Source organism: Bos indicus x Bos taurus, chromosome 5 (genome assembly GCF_003369695.1).
Source record: "Bos indicus x Bos taurus breed Angus x Brahman F1 hybrid chromosome 5, Bos_hybrid_MaternalHap_v2.0, whole genome shotgun sequence".
Taxonomy (NCBI): domain Eukaryota; kingdom Metazoa; phylum Chordata; class Mammalia; order Artiodactyla; family Bovidae; genus Bos; species Bos indicus x Bos taurus.
Window position 1 is genome coordinate 77,377,262 of NC_040080.1, and position 22,544 is coordinate 77,399,805.

General features: G+C 38.0%; 2 protein-coding genes across 6 annotated transcripts in view; both read right to left on the bottom strand.

Annotated features, from left to right (window-relative positions):
* Nucleotides 1-12,354, bottom strand: part of PTPRB (protein tyrosine phosphatase, receptor type B) — a 130,457-nt gene extending 118,103 nt beyond the window's left edge. The window contains exons 1-3 of the mRNA XM_027542553.1: nt 12,226-12,354; nt 10,590-10,985; nt 100-350 (exon numbers count right to left, since the gene is read on the bottom strand). Of these exons, the coding sequence (XP_027398354.1) occupies nt 100-350; nt 10,590-10,985; nt 12,226-12,280 (702 nt within the window). The 5' untranslated portion in view covers nt 12,281-12,354. The remainder of the gene's footprint in view (nt 1-99; nt 351-10,589; nt 10,986-12,225) is intronic.
* A 603-nt stretch (nt 12,355-12,957) lies between these two features.
* PTPRR (protein tyrosine phosphatase, receptor type R) overlaps nt 12,958-22,544 on the bottom strand; it is a 274,286-nt gene continuing 264,699 nt past the window's right edge. For all 5 annotated transcript variants that reach the window (XM_027542557.1, XM_027542556.1, XM_027542558.1 and 2 more), the window contains one exon: nt 12,958-14,139. In XM_027542557.1, the coding sequence (XP_027398358.1) occupies nt 14,046-14,139 (94 nt within the window). In that variant the 3' untranslated portion in view covers nt 12,958-14,045. The remainder of the gene's footprint in view (nt 14,140-22,544) is intronic.

Here is a 22,544-nt window from a genome sequence, read left to right on the forward strand (position 1 = left end):
TTAAGTAGCATTATTTCCAGCAAAGCCAGTCTTTTCAAGCAATGGGCTTTCTAAGGCCTTCCCAAGACACACTCCATGCACTCCTTTCTCCTCACTTACCTCTTCCGTGGTGCTGGAGAAGGGTGGAGTAGTCCAGGGAACCCAAGATGTCATTCCAGCCATCCATAGACTGAGGTGCTGACTCGGGCTGCTGTTCTGGCTGTAGTTTTCCGGAGTACTTCTGGTGAAGGCCTCGGTGGTATTTCTAATAAGGTGTCCCAGGCTATATGGAAGTGCATTAAAAGTAGTGGGGGTCTGGGGAGGAGCTGTGTTTCTAATGCTCCTTACTGAGACTTCAGTTCCCGGGCCAGCTGAGGTAAAGAAAGGACAGGTGCTAAAATTACCCTCATGTTCTATACAGTCTTCATATAAAAACAGTTTTTCTTAGAAAAAGACCACTTTAACAATAGGCATGTAGATAAATTTCAGTTACAGGAAAAATAGAAGATAGTTTGAGTGTGACCATACTCATTTGCCCTGTCTGTGTCACCTATCTTTGATCCATCTATCCAATTTACAAGGTGCAGGGAGAATTATGGAAACTGTGCTATCAGGGATAAGCACAAAAAGAGGCTCAAGATGGAAAAGGTCTTTTTATAATTTAGCAAGATGTAAATATCAGCTGTTCTCTTAAATGTTAATAAAATAACCATGACCATTAAGCATCTTTTCCTTGAGATGTGGAGGATTGTTCAGGGTACCCTGTATATGCGGTTGCCAGATATAGCAAACAAAAATATGTCATGCCCAGTTAAATTACTATTTCACATAAATGACCAAAGACTCAGTGTATTTAATATATCCCCAATATACAACATTACAAAGATTATATTATATTGTATGTTAGGAATATGCTTTTACTAAAAATTGTCATTTATCTGAAATTCAAATGTAACTGGGTATGGTATATTTTATCCAGCAACCCTACCTGTACATCTACTAAAGCTTTGATAAATGTTTGGACATTCTCCCTGATTTCTGTCTGCTTTTATCTTCCTGAATTCGGTGCCACTAACTATCACTGCCATTGTGCTTGGCATATCTAGAGATGTACTCATTCCTGGGATGTCTTCTATAGGACAGATCCAACTGTACTATTAGTAATATGCCTTTACAACAGACTACAAGAAGCAGTCTTAATTCTGCATTCTTAATTGATTTAGGTGCTAGAATGTCCTTTTACACAGATACTAATCTATTGTTGGGATGCAAAAAATTCTATACGTGGAGATTAGTATTTTGGCTATTTCGAGCTTTGGCCAATGTCAATCCCCTGAGTTGATTACTACCTAAGACAATTTTAGCTCTCATATCTTCAGAAAAAAAAAGATTTAATGGTGAGGTGAGGGCAGAGACAAGCTTCCATATACCTAGCATGTAATTATGTGTCTTCACATGTCAACCTATGTTTACTCTTCTTCACTAAGCTGTTGGTAAGTTCTCTTCTTGAGAACTATTTTTTTTAGTCAGTTTATAGAATTAATTCAATGGATGAAACAAGACTTTCCCCAAGTTAGGTAAATGATCAAAGCACTCTTGAAATTTCTTTTGCAAATAACATAGCTTATCACCATTGCAAGTAGCTTTGGGATATCTTATGGAAAAAATTCTACTCTTCTGTAACTGTCTGTAATTAACCTTCTAAATGTATTTTTAAAACACTCTAAACCAAACAAGTTCATTTTCCAGTTTAGGACACCACCTTTTTCCAAAGAAAGAACCTACAGAATATTCAAGTCTGGTACCCCTTCATTTTGTGTCTATGTTTTAACTTGTGCTATTTAAAAAACAGGAAGGAAACTTTAGTCTTAACATTTAATTTCCAAATTTTGTGAATTTCAAAACAAACTTTGTTAGGCATCACAATCTCCTTTGGAGCTTGTTGGAATATTGAAGCCTTACTGCCCCACTCCCTACCCCCAAATTATGATCTAGTATATCTGGTGTGGGATCTAGCACCTGCATTTCTACTACATTTCTCAGGTGTAATATACATCTAAATATATAATTTTATCCACATGTACAATATGAGCCAAAGCTGAATTCTAATCATGTCTTATGTGGGAATTGAAGAATTATGAAGTAGATGAAAAGAAAGAAAAATCCATCATAGAAATATATAAGGTGATTAAAATAATTTCACCTTTCCATTGCCTGAACTCTTTGTTGAAATGGGTGTTATGAAATTATACGAAAATTAGTAGATCTCTGTGTGTTTTGGGTTCTACAATTCTTCTGATGTTCTTTTAAAGGTATATATATTTTACAGTTTATGAAAGAACAAGATGTGTTTTGACAAATGCAAGGAAAAGTTCCTACACAATGGAACAATATGTTGAAGCTATTTTTAAAAAGCTTTATTGTACCATTGCTATTACATTGTTTCCACATTATACACAATTCCTCTTAGAACACAATTCAAAATAAGGCGGACCATCCTAGGTCCAATCTAAGAAGTTTAGTACTTAATGTAGAAAAAACAAAGCTTAGCACTTAGAGCTCACCTATAAAATGATTTGCAATGACTGTGTCATATCAAGACCATATTTCAAATACATTTCTTTAAAAAGCAATATGCATTTTAGTTTATTAATTCATCTATGATTGCCTTAGAGATAATCAATAATAGAAATGGAATTTTTGTATAATGATAGTGGAGACAATACACAATTTGTTAGTTTCCCTCTTTTAAATGATTAAAAAACTGTTCAAGCATATTGAAAGCAAAAACTTGAATAAAACTCATTTTGGAGATATAAAATTTAAACTATATTGATACTTTCTATTCTGTAGGAAGATGCCAAATGTAATATGCCCTTTAAAAGTGGGAAAGCAATCTGGAAAAGAGATAAATGAAACAGAAGATACCTTAGAAAAATGATGATTTGTATATATATATTTATACATAAATATTTAAATTAATATAAAAGATCTATTAAATCAGATTTGACTAGAATAAAGTGAAAGATCTGGGCATTATAATATTCTGAATAATTATTAGAAATGTTAAAATGAATAATTAAAATTTCAGAGAATGTAGTCAATGAAATAAAGAATACATTTAAAAATACACATGCCTAAAATTTGAAAAAGTGAGTTAGAAAGTGAAAAATTTTTGAAAAGAGTACCAAAGATGGAGAATTTACAAACAATAGGAGGCATAACAACCAAGAAGGCATAATCAGGGGTTAATTTTTTTTAAGAAACTTAAAAAAGATGCAAGATTAGGAAAAAGTAAAATTAATAAATGGAAATTGATACCAAGACATAGGATAGTAAAACATCAAAGCATAGCATAGTAAAAAAATTTAGATTAAAAAATGAAAGTTTAGCCAATCAAAGAAATGCTTTTCAATAGCCAATTACTACTCAACTACTGTACTATGGTTTGTTATATGACGATGAGCCTGGTTTATCCTAATGTCCCACGTTTTCTTTTGGAAAAATGCACACACAAACATTGGAAAAGGATGAAATTGTGGTGTAGAAGGATGGAGGGAGAAGAATGGTTTATTAGTTCATGGCTACGAGGCTTTGGGGGAGACATGCTCAGCCAGAGCCTCAACAAGGTTAGGGCAAAAGCAGGTGGAAAGTGGGTGAATAACTTGGTGTGCCCAGGGCTGGCTCATCTGTTAGGCACAACACAAACATTGCCTAGGGCTCATGATTTTTAGGGTTCATGAAATGATTTAATTTCTTTGAAAATAATTTTTAACAAAGAACGTTCAGATCAGATCAGATCAGTCGCTCAGTTGTGTCTGACTCTTTGCGACCCCATGAATCGCAGCACACCAGGCCTCCCTGTCCATCACCAACTCCCTGAGTTCACTCAGACTCACGTCCATCAAGTCAGTGCTTTGACTCCATCCCTTCGTTCTTTCTGGAGTTATTTCTCCACTGATCTCCAGTAGCATATTGGGCACCTACTGACCTCGGGAGTTTCTCTTTCAGTATCCTATCATTTTGCCTTTTCATACTGTTCATGGGGTTCTCAAGGCAAGAGAAGTGGTTTGCCATTCCCTTCTCCAGTGGACCACATTCTGTCAGATCTCTCCACCATGACCCGCCCGTCTTGGGTTGCCCCACGGGCATGGCTTAGTTTCATTTAGTTAGACAAGGCTGTGGTCCTAGTGTGATTAGATTGACTAGTTTTCTGTGAGTATGGTTTCAGTGTGTTTGCCCTCTAATGCCCTCTTGCAACACCTACCGTCTTACTTGGGTTTCTCTTACCTTGGGCGTGGGTTATCTCTTCACGTTCAGGGTCAAATAAAATGTTAAATTTTTTTCACACATTGTGAATAAATGAGAATGCTAGGACCAAGATAATCTATTAATTTATTTTATTTTTTTTCCAAGTGGAGGAAGGAACCCACAAAGATATGTGCACAGGGCCCATGAAAGTCATATGCAGCCTTGGGTGTGCCCTGATAAGTTTAATGATGTGTCACAGGCTGAAAATCGTTGAGCAACTCCGGATGCTATGTTAGATGTTTTTCAGTGATCATAGAAAGCATATATTAATACTCAATGACCAGACAATTTTCAATGATCATGTAAATAAATGGTTAATTGCAAAGTCCATGTTGTTATAATGATGCAAGGAGGAAACTCTAAAATGTCTGTGACAGCCAATTTGGTCAGAGTCTGTGTATACAAAGACACTTTCTGTTTTGGTTTGTTCATTTCCCATCAAGCTGTCTGTATTTACAAGCACTACTACCAATCACCAGAGGAAATAGCTGCTAAAACTCAGTGCCCCAAGAGCATATATGATTGCTTACCTATTACAATGCTTATGGATTTTATTCCCTCACCCATATGACTACAATTAAACAATTACTTTAACTAGCAGGTATATCAAGCCAGCCAACAGTATGATTTACTTCAGCAGTGAGATCTCGTAGTAATTTTACTAACTCAGCCATATCAGGGACACTTGAAAATATGTCTGGAAAAATTTGCTTATCCTCAGACAAAAAAATGAAATCTGAATGAATGAATCTGTAGCAGATCCGCAATAAATGTTGATTGGTTGGCTGACATATACAATGTTACTCTTCATACAATATGAAACATCTTAGTGAAAGTAACAATTTTAGACAGTTATCCTGGGTGTTTATACTTGTAAGGAGACTTGGAGTTCCTTGGAATAGGTATCCAAACCATAGACAGAATTTTGTACTCTTCATTTGGAAGTCCTAGAACTATTTGAGTATGGTCTACAGTCAATAGATTGGTGCTGGTGTTGTGGAACCCCTTTTCAAGTTTAGAATGTTTTTATTTTCCTGTCTTAAGGATTATTTGCTTAGATATGCTTGCAAATATGTAATATCCTTTGAGAAGATTTCTCTGTTTCTCATGTAAAAGAGGGGGCCCAATGAATGGGTTATTTTCCATATTGTGTAGGTCCATAAAATGTCAATAATTCGGTCCCCATAACCTGTGTTGTCTGTTTGTGGGGATAAGACTTTTCCTGTTGGAATAGATAGTACTGTAACTGTTAATGGCTTGGTGGGTTTAAAAATTCTGCTTGATTTGGGAAGAAGAGAAAACCAATAATCAGGACTTCAATAGTGGTATAAAAATAGTCCTTAGCTTTCCTTAATTGTTCCCTATTATTCTGATGTGCATACTCAGTCACTCAGTTGTGTCCAACTCTTTGCGACCCCATCCCTGGGACTTTCCAGGCAAGAGTACTGGAGTGGGTTACCATTTCCTCCTCCAGGAGATCTTCCCAACCCAGGGATCAAATGCTTGTCTCCTGGATTCTCTACCACAGAAGAGCCACCTGGGAATCACTGTAATTCTGATATTTAACACCTTTTAGAAGTTGAAACACATTTAGCCAGCACTTGTTGACCATGGGAACCAAGATTACCTTTAAAGGAGATAAAGATTTCTAAGTTATGATTCCTGCTCTGAAGAGGTTTATAGCATAATAGTTGAGTCTTTCTAACTTTTTTTCTTTTGCATCTCCTGTATATACAAACAACTTAGTCATGGAGAAAAAAAATGTTTAACTGAATTTTAAGTGAACTTTCCTAGAAATGTACAAGTACCCCTCCCCCAAAGTGTAGGCTGATATAATTTTCCCTTTAGCTTAAAAGATTTTTCCTAGCAGGAAGCCCTTAGGAGTGCCATGTTTCAAGAGTTTGTAAATTAGAAATTTGGACCTCAGAATGCATTTTTACTCTTAAAGCAATAATAATCTTAAAAAAATCAAATGTGTCATTATATAAAATTGCTATATGCTTGGGAATAGAATAAAATTTGGTTTTTCCTTATTGCCTTATTGATGACTGCCTTGTGTGAATTTATGGAGACTGAGAAACAATACACAAAATATTTCTAAAAGCTATACTCAATACAGTGACTCCAAAGATGTGGCTATCTGGAGGAAATATTTGAATCTGTCAATCACTTGTTTTATTGACACATTGCTAAAGGTAAGATGGTTTCCAGGTAGCTGGATATCTGGCAACTGACTGACAAAAGAATATATAGGGAAAAGGAAATTTTGTCATTTCAGCCAGATATATTGGCATTTTGGAAGCAATGCTTTTTATTACTCCCTACTCAGAATAATAGCTATAAGGCTCTAATTTTAAAAATTGATCTTAAAAGTTTTTTTAAAAATAAGAGTCTGTCTACCATATACATTATGTTTTTTGTTGGGGGAGGGGATCCAAAATGAATTTGTGTAGTATATTCTTTAAGGGTAAACTTAAAATTCAGAGGGAATGGTAAAAAATCTAAACCCATCTTTTATTTAACTTGGTAATCTACTATGATCCTGGTGATCCTGGTTCTACATAACCTATATATTCTTTTTAATTGAATTCCCACGAATTATGTCCCATTAAACGCTATTCTGGGCTTCCCCTGTGGCTCAGCTGGTAAAGAAGCTGCCTGCAATGTGGGAGACCTGGCTTCAATCCCTGGGTTGGGAAGATCCCCTGGAGAAGGGAAAGGCTACCCACTCCAGTATTCTGGCCTGGAGAATTCCATGGACTCTATAGTCCATGGGGTCGCAAAGAGTGACAGGACTGTGCAACTTTCAATCACAAACTCTATTCTATTTGTTTCATTAAATGGTTGTTTTAAGGGGTTTTACAGAAATATAAATTATATGAAAATTTGAAAAGATAGGTTAATTTTACATTCCTCTCCTAATAAAAATCATTGCAGTAGCACTGATTATTTGAGGAAATCTGACCCTAGTACAGGTTCTTCTATTAAAAACCTTCTTATTAACTTTTGAATCAAATTTCGACCCACTTTGGGAACCTATTTGATTCATCCTATTATAGAGGGGCTTGAGTAAAAGAGAGGAAGAAGAAAAAAGACATCTTAGTGAAAATGAAGCACAGTTAAATTATGACAAAATTCAGTGGACATTCAAAGAAATGTTTAAAAAATTTAAGAAGTATCGAGTTAAAAAAAACTATCATTTAATGTGACACACTGGCAAGAATATATATTGGAGGAAGGGATATTTTTTTTCTACTCACACTCATTATAACTATTTCCTTATTTGCCTTCCCATTATCCTAAGGAGCAAGACATATTTACTGATTCTCAGGTTTGGCTGCATATTGGAAGTATTTAAAAATATAATTCCTGAGTTAGTTGACCTAGAGGATGAAGCCAGAATATTAATACTATTTCACGTTTATTGTATTCTGATGTAAAGCCTGGGTGTAAATCACTGGTGTAGGGTACTTCAGTTACTAGCGCAAGTTATGGCACCTAGTAGTAGTAGAGAACTATTACTTAAATATTTGAATGGTATTACGAATGTTTCTTCTATGAAACAAATATGAAATATATAGCCCAGGTTTTGACCTTCACAAGTATGCTTTTACTGATGAGCCTAATAAAAACAATATATCCTCTACATGAACAACATGCATTGTGTCCGACTCTTTGTGACCCCATGGACGGTAGCCTACCAGGCTCCACGATCCATGGGATTTTCCAGGCAAGAATATTGGAGTGGGCTGCCATTTCCTTCTCCAGGGGATCTTCCCAACCCAGGGATCAAACCCGGGTCTCCTGCGTTGCAGACAGACGCTTTACCATCTGAGCCACTAGGGAAGCCCACTTAAAAGTATAGTATTTATTAACTCTTAAGAAAAGGCATTTGGAGTTCATTCATTACAAACATCTACATGAAATTTAACATTTCACAATGAACTCTCTAGAAAATCAGTGAGTGTTCATGCTATGGGTCAACCAATATCATTCTCTGCAGTTAGAGAAGGAAAAAGTCTGTTGGCAAAAGTATATGTTGCACCTATGTATATTCAAATATAAGATACTTTTTTGTATTGGAATTGTTCAAATTTTAACTCTGCTTTTTCTAGAGGTCCATTTTCTCCCCCCAACACACATTATCAGGCATTTTGGATATGGCATGTTCAGTGGTTACCTGCAAGTAGTCTATTATATCTACTTTACTTTTGAAATGTATATCATTAGACATGTTTTGTGTGAAGGTTGAAAGAAATAGTTTTTCCATGAATTATCTTTTATCTTGAATAATCCATATCTTTTGAATTCATATGTGCTTTTTAAAAGTTCTAATGAAAGAACATTTTTCTAAGGTTTGATTGGGAGTTGGGGAGGAATCTCCCTGCTTGGGTATAACCATACACCATACAACTGAAATATTTACAATGTTTCTGTGTTGTTTAGGATAGGCCTAGGTAGATGAACTACAGGAAAGGAACAGTTTGGATGGTGCTATGTGATGTATTCTCCCTGATAAAGTTGAATTTCATAATTAAATTTTATATTTTTTTATCTTATTCTCGTATCAGAAGTCTTTATAAGAACAGAGATTCTTCTTGTACTATAGAAGAGCCCATTTAATTGGCACCTACTTAAAGTAAATGCTGCTGCTAAGTCACTTCAGTCATGTCCAACTCTGTGCAACCCCATAGACAGCAGCCCACTAGGCTCCCCCATCTCTGGGATTCTCAAGGCAAGAACACTGGAGTGGGTTGCCATTTCCTTCTCCAACGCATGAAAGTGAAAAATGAAAGTGAAGTCACTCAGTTGTGTCCGACTCTTAGAGTGACGTAAAATTGTTCAAAGATCAGTGTGTGAAAAAACTCATATAAGTCTCAAAAATAAAGACCTAATAAAAAGAGTTAAATGTACAGTGGATGCTGATCCTGAAATGAGGCTATGAATTAAAATTATTTGGGGAAATTTTTAAAAAGCATCCAGTATCATGCCCAAATATAGATTTCTTGGAATCAAATCTTGGAAACAACAGTAAAGGAAGAAATGATGGCAATAATTCATTTTACTCCTCTCTACCAGGTGATTCTGAATGTAGCCAATTGGGCAAGAATCCTATGGATGAGCATGTGGAAACTACTATAAAATGGAACATATATTGGACAAGGAATCAAGAAACAGGTTCTCAACAAAGTCATACTGTATAGCACATGGAACTCTGCTCAGTGTTATATGGCAGTCTGGATAGAGGGGAGTTTGGGGGAGAATGGATACATGTGTATCTATGGCTGAGTCCCTTCAATGTTCAGCTGAAACTATCACAATGCTGTTTGCTAATCTGCTATACTCTAATACAAAAGAAAGGTAAAACAAACAAACAAACAAAAACCCTGGGTTCTAATCTATACCTCTGCTATTTAATTATTTGGGACAATTCACTTTACCTTGACAAATTTTAATCTTAAGGAAGGGCTTCATTTCTAGAAAATTCTCCAGTTATTTATAGCTAGTATGTAGCAATTCTTTTATCCTCCATGACTTCCTAAAGCAAACCTCTAATAAAGGAGTAAATAAGCAATAAGATGATTAAGTAAAATAGAAAATTAAGCTGTATCGACAAATAAATATTCCTAGTCTAGGACTGAACTGTATGTCGTACCAGAAATTTATGCATGTGTATACAAGTTTTTATATGTTCATCATCTAGGTTATATTCATCAATGATCAACAAATTAGAAGATTCTATAGCTGCACATTGGTTCTTAACATTTCAAAGATACTACCTCCAAAAAAATCTACCTCTAACATTAGTACAAGAGATTTACAAAAGCATAACTTATTATCTTCCCAGTCTTATAAAGCACCATTTTGATGTTCTAATAGCTCCTCATAATCCGAGAACAGAAGTGTCTACATCAGCAAAATTATTAATTTCCTTATCATTGCCTTTAGTCATTACCTGTGTATGGTATAGACATTTACATTCCCACGTCTACTAGTATTTAGCCAAAGTGCTTAATGTTTGACACAAAAGAGAAGCTCAAGAAATATTTGTTGAATTAATAAAAGAAGCAAGGAAAAAAAAGGAAGGAAGCATGAGAGATAGACAGAAAAAGGAAAGTTGGGCTTATTTTAACGAAGATAATGAAGTTTTCCAAGTTGGTGTGTACCACACAATCCATTTCCATTAGCTTATGAATCTTTCACTGGAATTTTGTTGGAGCATGTGGACTTCCCTTAAATGCAAAACAGCAAGATATTTAACAGAACTTTCAGAATCAATTCTGAAAGGAAGAACTCACCTTTTTTAGAGCAGAGGCTTTCATTGACTGGTTTTCCCTCCTCGTTGACATCTATTTTCATCCAGCTATGGAGGTACTTTCTGCCCTTCTTGACCACTACCCTGACGCCTTGTTTCTTGAGAAAGAGAGAGGCATTTTCCACCTCAAGGAACCCTTCCTTCTCATAGCAAGTCCATCGAGGAGCCTGGGAGCAGGGGGCAAAGATGGCGGCTCGGCCAGGGCCACCAGAGGAATTGGAGATGCCCAGGCATAGAGCAGATTTAACATGAAGGAGCTTTCCATCCTCAGTCCACATCCACTGCTGGTTCTGGTTTGTCCTATTGCACAAGTCCATGACCACTCTCCCATTTTTGAAAAGACATTGCTGTTTCTGGACATGGACAATCTGAAACCCCTCTGGAAGATGAGAAGCTCATCAAGTGCTATGCAACAAACCATAAAACCCACCAGAAAACAAAGCAACCCACCCACAAATCAGCCTGGTCAAAACACAAGGTTTACTTATCTTTTGCAATTGCTATCATTTAAAGTGAATAGTTCCAGATTCAACACATGTGATTTAAAAATCCCAAAACAAACAATGCAAAAATGTCACACTTAGCTTCTTTTCTTTTCCTTTCACATGGTTTAGGGAAGAAAATATGCCCCCATTGAAATAATGAAAGGAAGCTTGGAAAAGAAACTAAACCATCCAAAGAATACGGTGAGATATTTTAGCCCAAATATTTAAATGCTAAAGTTATATAAAATCCAATTCCCATTTTAACCATTTCATTCCTTCCACCTCACCTCCATTCTCCACTCTAAAGAAACACTCCATTTTCCAATTCTTAAGTTACCACTGCAATAAGTGTTTGTATACAAATGGATGAGTTTGAATACAGTTTTTGAAAATTAGGTACATTTATCCCAAAATAAAACAAAATTTTCCATTCTTCTAAGCACATTCTCCTAGCTAATAGTAAGTAATTAAAGTATTGATTATCACAAATTAAATTTTTATAATACTATAAAGAAGTATTTTTCTATTTTGTGACAGTATCTGCAGTCTTCCTTCAAATGCTAATAAGAGAAAACTGAATACCCAGTTGTTAAACATCAGATTAAAAAGTGAAATATTCAGGCTCAAAAACCATCTTCAAGGTGCTTTTACTTAATTTTCTCAGCCATTCTATTAAAATATTCAGACGTTCCAAATAACAACTTCCAAATAAAACCCACCACAGTTCCTCAACTCCCTTTAATTATATTTCTTATGTTTTCTTTATTTAACACAAAGGAAACCAAACTATAACTTGACAGAGAAAAAGCAGAAAGATGCCACAGACAGTTGCGTAATAATACGTTTTCCCCACCTTGGGGTTGCTTTAGTCTCTACTATTCAGATGCCATTTCAGGAGCTGCCTGAGGCATTTGGAGGACACCAGAAGAGGCCATTTATTTTCTTTTGGGGAGAAATCTCAACAGTGTGGGCATCACAGGCTCCTTTTATTCCCCCTCCTCATCGTCTCTGGCTAAACTGCCATGGAGACCTGGCTCCATTTCCGCTTTGTTTCACACACTTTTCTAAGGACAGAGACTCCTTTGCTGGCTATTTGAAGAAATGCCTCAGGAAACTTGAGGCAGACCCACTCACCTGAGTTCACGAAGATGAAGCAGGTAAGAATCGCCATGTAAAATTCAGCCTCCATTTTCCACTTAACGACTGTTCATGCTTTGCTTGGGGGAAAAAAAAATTCTCCCAGATAAGAGAAGCAAAGACTAGGAAGGAAATGTGCCTTCATGGTGGGGGGAAAAGTCAGTGACGAGCACTTCCTCCTATTGAATTGTTTGGGGGAAGTTTTACACCAGTTGTCCTTTTGTCTGTTTCCTTAGAAAGAAGGGATTATGATTACTTCTCTTTTTTTTTAATGTCGAAAAAAATTCCAGCCCCCAGGAGCAGAATAAAATGTGTAAGTTTTCGTCTACCATCCCTTTGCCACACGACTAAGCTCAAGAAGGAAGAAAAGAATTGTAATCTTAGGTAATTCAATGTTCCTACAGCATTACATCTCTTCAGGTGATGTGATTCTGCCGAACAAACACCAACCATGTAATTTATGAGGGTCTGTGACAAGGGATATGAAGACATAAACATGTACTGTGTGTATAATGATAGCTGGAAGTCTATCGAGGAAAACCACATAATGATGGCAGTTCTAGATCATTATCACTCAAGTGATGACAATACTACGTTTTGAAATCGCCATCTCTACTGGGGAGAGGCAGACTAAAATTACACCCATCACACTGTTGACTGCAGGCTTTCCCTAAAAGATAATGGTCTCTTTCCAAATAAGAAAAAAAAGCATATGCCTTACTCAACATGTAGTATTAAGAGTAGTTTATTGGCAGTAGGAAACAAAGTCAACATAGCTGCATTAAAAATTCATATGTGAGCAGAACATCTAGTGTTTGCTGAGTGTAGATTGTTTTTTAAAACTTTGTCTCTTGAGGATTAAATCGTTTCAGAGATTTAAGGATATCCATGGCAGCATCCTTTTAAAGAACCACTGGAAATGGGACAGGTTACATCAATCTCAAAGGCATCTGCCTTTTACTGGGAGAGAGATTTTAGGTAGACATTGTATTCAAAAATTCTTTCTTAGTAAAAGAGAGACAAGTATTTAAAATTCTTAATACATCATAGTTGCTACAAATTTGTTTTTCCCTTTGAAAGTAAAATGACTCACAATGTAGAAATACAGTGGATAGAATTCTGGAGCAGAAACCACCTCTATGTTCAATAGTAGAGAGTAAATACATATATACCCAATGACAATCATTGTGCTCTGTAATTGTTTGATAGGAGGTACTGATAAATACACATTTAATAGGTAATATTTCAAGACACATTTCCATATAAAATAGTTACTGCTTTTGATTTTTTTTCAAAAACACAGACTTATTTGTTAAAAATCCATCATCAATCACTTGCAACTTTAGCGGCAAGATTCTGGTAACTGAGAAGGAATTAGCACTTAAAACAGGAATAGTTTAACAACTGACAGTCCATTCACAAGACAGATTTTGCAAACATTAAAGCATCTAAACACACAATAATAATTTCTTCAGCAGCTCTTCAAGGTATCATCTGATGACATATATTTCATACATATATTCTGTGTGGCAGATAGTCAATACAGACAAAACAAATTCCTCCTTAGCAGTGTGAGAAATCGACCATACCTCCATCAGCAGAGGACCTTCAAAATAATTTAAGGGATGCTTACAAGTGCATTCATATACACAAGAGGCTGGAGGACTTGAATATGTTGCCATCTTCCACAATCCATGCCCCGACTTGGCTTCATGGCTTCTCTTCCCTTCCACTGCGGGAAGCTCCTTCCAGAAGCCTTGAGTGGGTAATCAGCTAATCACCCCTAGAGATCAAAGGTCTGGTAAGTCTTCAGAGAATCACTGGACAGTTTCTGCTGAAAGTCTGCTCTCGTACAGGCACAGAGCGTGATGCACAAATTCATACTGCTCGCTGGTTTGGACCATTCCACCCCTGCAAGGAAGAGATAATACAACTTATTGCTAACATCCCAGCATCTCAAGTAACGCAGAGACCACACTCAAGTGAAAGTGCTGTGCCAAAGACACACAGAACAGTTGGCATGGTAATTCTTTTGTTGTCCCTCTTTCCTATGTCCAGATGACCTGATAGATGATTTTAATATGCTAATATATATGAAGGGATTAACACAGTGTCTGCTACACAGTAGGCATTTGATTAATTTAACCAACATCATTACTGGGGAGGCAGTACAGCCTTGTGGTTAAGTACTTGGACTTTGGAACCAGACTGTCTGAGTTCAAATCCCTCTGATGCCTAGTCTTAGCGAGGGCAAATTGATCTTGGGCAAGTTCCTTAAAATGCTTTTGTCTCAGTTTCATCGGCTATTAAAGTAGGAGAATAACGGGATTATTCTCACAGGATTATTGCTAGGGTTAAATAAATTCACTTCTATTTGGAGTGTTAGTATTACTTCTAGGGTGCCTTATCATTCTTCATATGTTATACGGATTTATGCACTTGGATTTGATTGATGTAGGTTTACTGAACAAAACTGAACTGTAAAATGTTGCTCTTTCTACAAGTTAAAAGAACTACCTTGCAATGGTTTATTTGAGTATGTTATGTCCGTCTAGTCAAGGCTATGGTTTTTCCAGTGGTCATGTATGGATGTGAGAGTTGGACTGTGATGAAAGCTGAGCACCAAAGAATTGATGCTTTTGAACTGTGGTGTTGGAGAAGACTCTTGAGAGCCCCTTGGACTGCAAGGAGATCGAACCAGTCCATTCTGAAGGAGATCAGTCCTGGGTGTTCTTTGGAAGGAATGATGCTAACGCTGAAACTCCAGTACTTTGGCCACCTTGTGCAAAGAGTTGACTCACTGGAAAAGACTCTGATGCTGGGAGGGATTGGGGGCAGGAGGAGAAGGGGACGACAGAGGCTGAGATGGCTGGATGACATCACTGACTCGATGGACATGAGTTTGGGTAAACTTCGGGAGTTGGTGATGGACAGGGAGGCCTGGTGTGCTGCAATTCAAGGGGTTGCAAAGAGTTGGACACGACTGAGCAACTGAACTGAACTGAACTGAACTAATGGGGAAACAGCTTTTGGGTGTGGTGTGCTGGGTATTTAAATACAATAGCAGGAGATCCTTAAATGAGTTGGAAAAAGAGAATTGGTTCTTGCTTTTTCCCCCTTCACTATCATCACTAGTTATCCCGTGTACCATATGTTTAAGATTAGTGAAGGTCTAATCACTAATTAGAAGGTCCCTAACTTCATGAGAAGTAATAACACTGCTCCTTATACATTTATACATAAAGGAGGTATATTGAATTTTTTTTATAATGGTTCCTTTACCTAGCAAAGCTACTATAGTTGTATAAATGTTATTTTTCCTGCTCACTGAGTAACTGCATCCCTATTAGTAACTATGTGAAGTCTTATAAAGTCTACATAACTCTGTAACCAATACTACAACCAATTTTAAACTTATTAATTCTTCCTAGTGGCTGTTGTTACCATTCAAAATAATTGTGTTGAGGACTTTCAGCACTTCAACTTTAAAAATGAGGTATATTGCCTCACTATAATGTGACTTCTAGTTAATGGTAATAACTAAAATTGGGCTTATATCTAGGTTTACTTGCCCACTTCTATAAATATAAGCTTACAAGGTATTAAAAGCAGTAAGATTTCACTCTCTTAAACAATAGTGTTAAGTTAGAAACACTTCATCCTTCAGAACTAACACTAAACAGGTCAATCAGTTCAGTTCAGTTCAGTCGCTCAGTCATGTTTGACTCTTTATAACCCCGTGAACTGTAGCACCTCAGGCCTCCCTGTCCATCACCAACTCCTGGAGTCCACCCAAAGCTATGTCCATTGAGTTGGTGATGCCATGCAACCATCTTATCCTCTGTCGTCCCCTTCTCCTCCTGCCCTCAATCTTTCACAGCATCAGGGTCTTTTCCAGTGAATCAGCTCTTTGCATCAGGTGGCCAAAGTATTGGAGTTTCAGCTTCAACATCAGTCCTTCCAATGAATATTCAGGACTGAGCTCCTTTAGGATAGACTGGTTGGATCTCCTTGCAGTCCAAGGGACTCTTAAGAGTCTTCTCCAACACCATAGTTCAAAAGCATCAATTCTTCGGCACTCAGCTTTCTTTATAGTCCAACTCTCACATCCATACACAACCACTGGAAAAACCATAGCCTTGACTAGACGGACTTTTGTTGGCAAAGTAATGTCTTTGCTTTTCAATATGCTGTCTAGGTTGGTCATAACTTTTCTTCCAAGAAGTAAGTGTCTTTTTATTTCATGGCTGCAATCACCATCTGCAGTGATTTTGGAACCCAGAAAAATAAAGTCAGCCACTGTTTCCAATGTTTCCCCATCTATTTGCCATGAAGTGATGGGACCAGATGCCATGATCTTAGTTTTCTGAATGTTGAGTTTTAAGCCAACTTTTTCACTCTCTTCTTTCACTTTCATCAAGAGGCTCTTTAGTTCTTCTTCACTTTCTGCCATAGGGTGGTGTCATCTGCATATCTGAGGTTATTGATATTTCTCCCAGCAATCTTGATTCCTGCTTGTGCTTCCTCCAGCCCAGCGTTTCTCATGATGTACTCTGCATATAAGTTAAATAAGCAGGGTGACAATATATAGCCTTGACGTACTCCTTTTCCTATTTGGAACCAGTCTGTTGTTCCATGTCCAGTTCTAACTGTTGCTTCCTGTTCTGCACACAGGTTTCTCAAGAGGCAGGTCAGGTGGTCTGGTATTCCCATCTCCTTCAGAATTTTCCACAGTTTATTACAATCCACACAGTTAAAGGCTTTGGCATAGTCAATAAAGCAGAAATAGATTTTTCTGGAACTCTCTCGCTTTATCAATGGGATGCCCAAATGATGTACTTGGTAATAGAGAGGTAAATACATGATTTTTTTGGCAACTGCAACTCATTGGCAGAAATATATCATCATTGCTTTTCTATAGAACTGCACATTTTGTTGTACTAAAGGCAGCTCTCTGGTCAAAGTGTTCCTTGATCCTAAGTCGACAACAGGAGTGGCCAGCTGAGGTGATGACTTTTCTCAGCTGGACGATGACATCTGGGCACACCCCAAAACAGCAGGTGTCCGGAAGATGCTGGTTTTGACTGTGAGGCTTGGGAGAGCCAGCCACAGGAAATATTGAGGCCGCTCTAGGGAGTTGAGAGGTACCTCCCTTCCTTTGGCATCTGCACAGCTCATTAGGCTCCCTCCTTAAGCTGCAGACAGTCTATAGAGCCTTACAAGTGCTCAGTCTCCTGGACTCTGGTCTGTGAGTTTCCTCTCACCATTTACCTCACTTTGAGACAAGATTTTCCCCTTCTTATATGTTCCGGTGAACATTGGTATCTACATGTCCAACTGTTGAATGAATGAAGGTGAAGACTAGGTTTAATCACCATCTTACCCCAGAAAAGTCAGCAGCGTAATTTTAATGCTTGGAGTATACTTACTATCACATTCTGTTAACTAAGTCAAATGTTGTTTCTGCCAGTGAATGTGGACAAGATGTGGAAGCAAATTCATTACCTGCAAACTAACAAAACTCTTGTGGATATCAAGGCTTAAGGGAGGTGTATGAAAAGTGAGGTTACTTCTCACTTGTTTTGAAAAATAAAAGGGAAAGATTCTCCATCTGAGGGATCCTCAGAGGGCATGCATTCCAACTGCCAACAAAATGTCGCCTTTCCAGGAGGGAGAGGTCTACATGGTAGATGGTCAGCTAGTTTCTGCCAGGGAGTAGTTAGCCTTTGCCAAAGTTGGCAGGAAAACTTTTGAAGACATCAGAATGAATCTGCTCCTCTTTAACTTTCACCCGCCCCACTGGTCAAACTGAAATAACCCTAAAAGCCTTAAGGTTCCTCTTAAGAGTCACACAATAGCTCTCTAAGTGTTGGAAAACAACCATCAAAGTCCTGTAATCTTTTCTTCTCTAGACTAAACATCCTGTGGTCACTCAATATTTCTATGCAGCCTGGTTTCCCTGTCACTCCCCAGTCTAGCCTCCTCTTTCCATAGGTTGTTTTATCAAGTATGACCTTCTTAGAGTGTTGTGTCTACTCTAGATGAGATCAAGTCAGTGGGAATATTTCCTTCTCTAGCTGCATGTTATAAGCCAAAGAGTCTGCTTCTGCAGGTGCACTGGGTAGAAAGATCCTGCAGTGCCTACCGAGTGCCTGGTGCTCGGCAAGTATTTTAGGATATTGAGTTAAGGTTTGGGTTAAAGAAAAAGCCCACAGGATGATTTTTGAATGTGGAAATCACAGCTCTCTTTCATTCTGTACTTATTTTTTTCAAACTTAGTGCAGAACTTTGTTTATTCCTATTCAACTTGTTGGTTTCAGCACAAAGTTCTTATTTACTGACATCACCATTTCTATCATTCAGTATATTAGCCTTTATTTCTCATCCCCTAACTATCTGGTGTCTCCCAGATAGTTAACAAGCATGCCTTGTGTCTTTTTATCTGTCATTTATAAAGGGGTAGAAAAAGACAGGGCTAAGACAGGGTCTTGACTACAAGTAATTTTATATCATGTGATATACTAATTCCATTTCAAAATTATTTCTAACTAGGTTTTAGGTCCTTTGAGAGCAGGCATGATGTTACAGTTTATGCATATTTGCAAAAGTGGAAAACATTTACTAGTCTGAAGTAAATACTTGTCAAGTCGGTTACTGAGGCCAGGCTGTCTCATGTAGTATGAAAACATATAAGCTCTAGGCTAAAAGAAGGGAACAGGCATCACAGAATGCATTAACTGGAAGTTGACTCAAAATCAGGAACTCATTACAATCATCTTTTAAAATATTATTTCCAATTACATATATTGGTATGTAGAACACTGCTGATCTTTGTAAGAACTTAAATTCTAATAATTTAACCTGCAGGTTTTATTTATCCTGATATGGGACAAATACAGTCTTTTATAGGCTGACCATAGTGCCTAAAACAAAATATATTTATGGAATAAATGAACATAGCAAGATTAATCATGAACCCTTAAGACAGCCCTGTACTAATTCAGCCTCCAGGAGAACTCTGACTCAGATTGCAGGGACCTTTTGGGTCAGACAGGGCTCCAAGGACTTGCTGAGGTCTGGATCTATATTACTGATGTAAAGTTTCTGAGAAAGCTGGTTCTTAAAGGTAAGAAGCAGGAATTCTCTTTTTATTACTTTAAAAGGCATCATCCAACATTTTCTTTTTATTACATTAAAAGGCATCAGTCAGTTCAGTTGCTCAGTCATGTCTGACTCTGTGACCCCATGGATGGCAGCACGCCAGGCTTCCCTGTCCATCATCAACTCCTGGAGCCTACTCAAACTCATGTCTATCCTGTCGGTGATGCCAACCAACCACCCCATCCTCTGTCATCCCCTTCTCCTTCCACCTGAAACCTTTCCCAGTATCAAGGTCTTTTCCAGTGAGTCGGTTCTTTGCATCAGGTGGCCAACGTATTGAGTTTCAGCTTCAGCATCAGTCCTTCCAATGAGTATCCACGACCGAGTTCCTTTAGGATGGACTGGTTGAATCTCCTTGCAGTCCAAAGGACTCTCAAGCATCTTCTCCAACACCACATAAAAGGCATAAGCAAACTCAATTATCAAGGCACTAAATAATCCTTGATCTCCAACAGATCATAGTTAAAAACTCAACCAAGGTTAAGATTTTTAAAGTTCCATGGTGATCAAGATGATGCTTCAGTGGAGAAAGGCTGTCATCAGTCAGGCAGCATGCCAAAATCACCACCATTACCCAACATACTGTATTTAAAGCACTATCTCTCCTTGGAGTATCCTGTTTATATACAAATCTTTTCCTGGGGGTATAACACATTAAGGTACAATACCTATTGCCAAATGGGAATTAGATTATCAAAAATGAGTAAGTGCATATAAAAGCAGGGCAAGGCAACCCAGTTAACCATGAGAGTCATTGTGAGTTTGAAAAAACTTGAGATGCCAGAGCATCAGGTTCATTACCAGTAGGGGCCAAAGAGCGTTAAGAGGTAAAAAGACATCATACACTGTTGTCAAGACAAATTGTCTCCACCACTTATTAGCTGCTTTACCCTTATTACATAATCTTTGCTGCACTGTTTTCTCAACTGCAAAATGATGAGATAATCATCTAACCATACCTGCTTTATAGTACTGTTGTGAGATATAAATGAACAGTCCATTTAAAAATATTTATTACTCTATAGCTAAGCACTTGAAGATATCATAGTGTTAGCTATTCTTTGGTGCTATCTGGTCAAACAGGGCTGGATGATAGGCTATGGAATGAGTCCTCTGAGGACCTTACAGAACTAAGAGCACATCGGGCAGAAGACTGCTCTGACAAACTGCTCAGCCTGGGCAAGCCTAGATGTGCTTAGTTGCTCAGTCATGTCCAATTTTTTGTGATCCTTTGGACTGCAGCCCACCAGGTCCGTCCATGGGATTTTTTCTGCAAGAATACTGGAGTGGGTAAGCCTAGATGGAAAAATTCAAATATGTTTTTAAATATGAACCAGCCTAGAAGTCACCTTCTAGTGAAGTCACCTACAGTGGAGGTAGATGACCTAGTAGAAAGAAGGAAGCCTGGAGTCAGACAGATTCAAGTTTGAATCCTTGCTTTTGAACCTACCAGCTACACACTTTTGAACAAATCACTTATTCTATCACAGCTGAATTTCCCTGACCTGTAAAATGAAGTTAACGACAAACCTCATTAAGATCGTGAGGATTAAATGAGTCAGAGCCTGTCAACGTCTAGCCAAAGGCTATTCACAGAATTCCCAGGAGCCCAGGTTCTACCACAGTGTCTGTGTGGGGAAGGAGGGTGTCCTTAGACTGGTTCCTAATTCCAGTTTTGACCAAAGCATTTCTCTTTACTCTTTCTTCTTAAAATTATTGTTATTGGTTTTCCTTATCAGTGTTTTGTGGAAGATTTTGTCTTCCTAATGTTTTGTTTCCCCCCCAAAAGTTTAAAAACCCCTGGCATGGCAAAGAGTGTTTACCTAATAGGCTTCAAAATTTGCAAGGTTTAAATGAGATAATCCATAGAATGCTTAGCACAGTTGTGAAATGAAAACATCTCCTGCCATATAAATAAACAAGAAATATCATAGCCAACAGCAATTTCTGGCCTCCAAATGTGAATGAAAGTGAAAGTGTTAGTCGACCTCATGGACTGTAGTCCACCAGGCTCCTCTGTCCATGGAATTTTCCAGGCCAGAATACTGGAGTAGGTTGCATTCCCTTCTCCAGGGGATCTTCCCAAACCAGGGATTGAACCAGATTCTTTACCTTTTGAGCCACCAAGGAAGCTAAATGTGAATGAGGGCTCCTAAAACTGTGACCTAGCCAATCCCCCCACCTCACTCCCTGCCCCACTGAGGAGCTGGGGGGAATGCAAGAAGCAGCTATCTACCACTCCTTAAGATGAACAAGGAAACAGGATTTGGCCCCAGATAGCTGAGGTGCATAATAAAGGAATGAATTCAGTGAGCCCAGAGGCTTGCAGGTAGATATAAGAGATGTGGGTTCAATCCCTGGGCCAGGAAGATCCACTGGAGGGCATGGCAACCCACTTCACAATTCTTGCCTGGAGAATCCCATGGACAGAGGAGCCTAGTGGGTTACGGTCCCCAGGGTCACAAAGAGTCAGACATGACTGAAGTAACTTAGCAGCAGAGGCTTGCATCTTCTTATACATAAATTGCTAAATTCCTTAACTTGATATCTGATCTTTGATGTTCGGACTACCTGCTCCCTTTGTTGTAAACTTGTATATAGCCTGACTCCCCCTTCTACCTTCTTGGAACAGTTTTCTCAGAGCTACTGAGATTCTGTCTCTGTGGGGCTGGGAGTCCTAAACATTCCCACATAATAAAATAACTATCTACTTTCAGGTTGTGACTGTATTTTTTAGTGGACACAGTGGCCATCACTCAGCGAGTATTAAATAAATGTCACATATTCTATTTCATATTCTTTTGGTAAATGCTTGGTTAACACAAACCCTTAGGGTGATCATGCACCTGGTTTGCTTGGGACAGACCCAGTTTACTCCTGCTGTCCTGGTCTAATTATTAATAAAGCCTCCTTTTCACCCTCAGAAGTATGTTGGTTTAGACAAACTATCTTTTCACTCTAATTATGCCCCATTTCATGCTTTGGAAGAAAGTCACTTCTATTGCAAAAATGGTGTTGGGTGCAAGGCTCTGATTTCTTTGTGGCCACAGAATATGAACAGTGTGCTTGGCCAGGCCAGAAAGAACTCAGACCAACTGCTCTTCCAGAAATGTCAGATAACTCAAGTCACATCAGCCCCGCCAAACACAAAAATC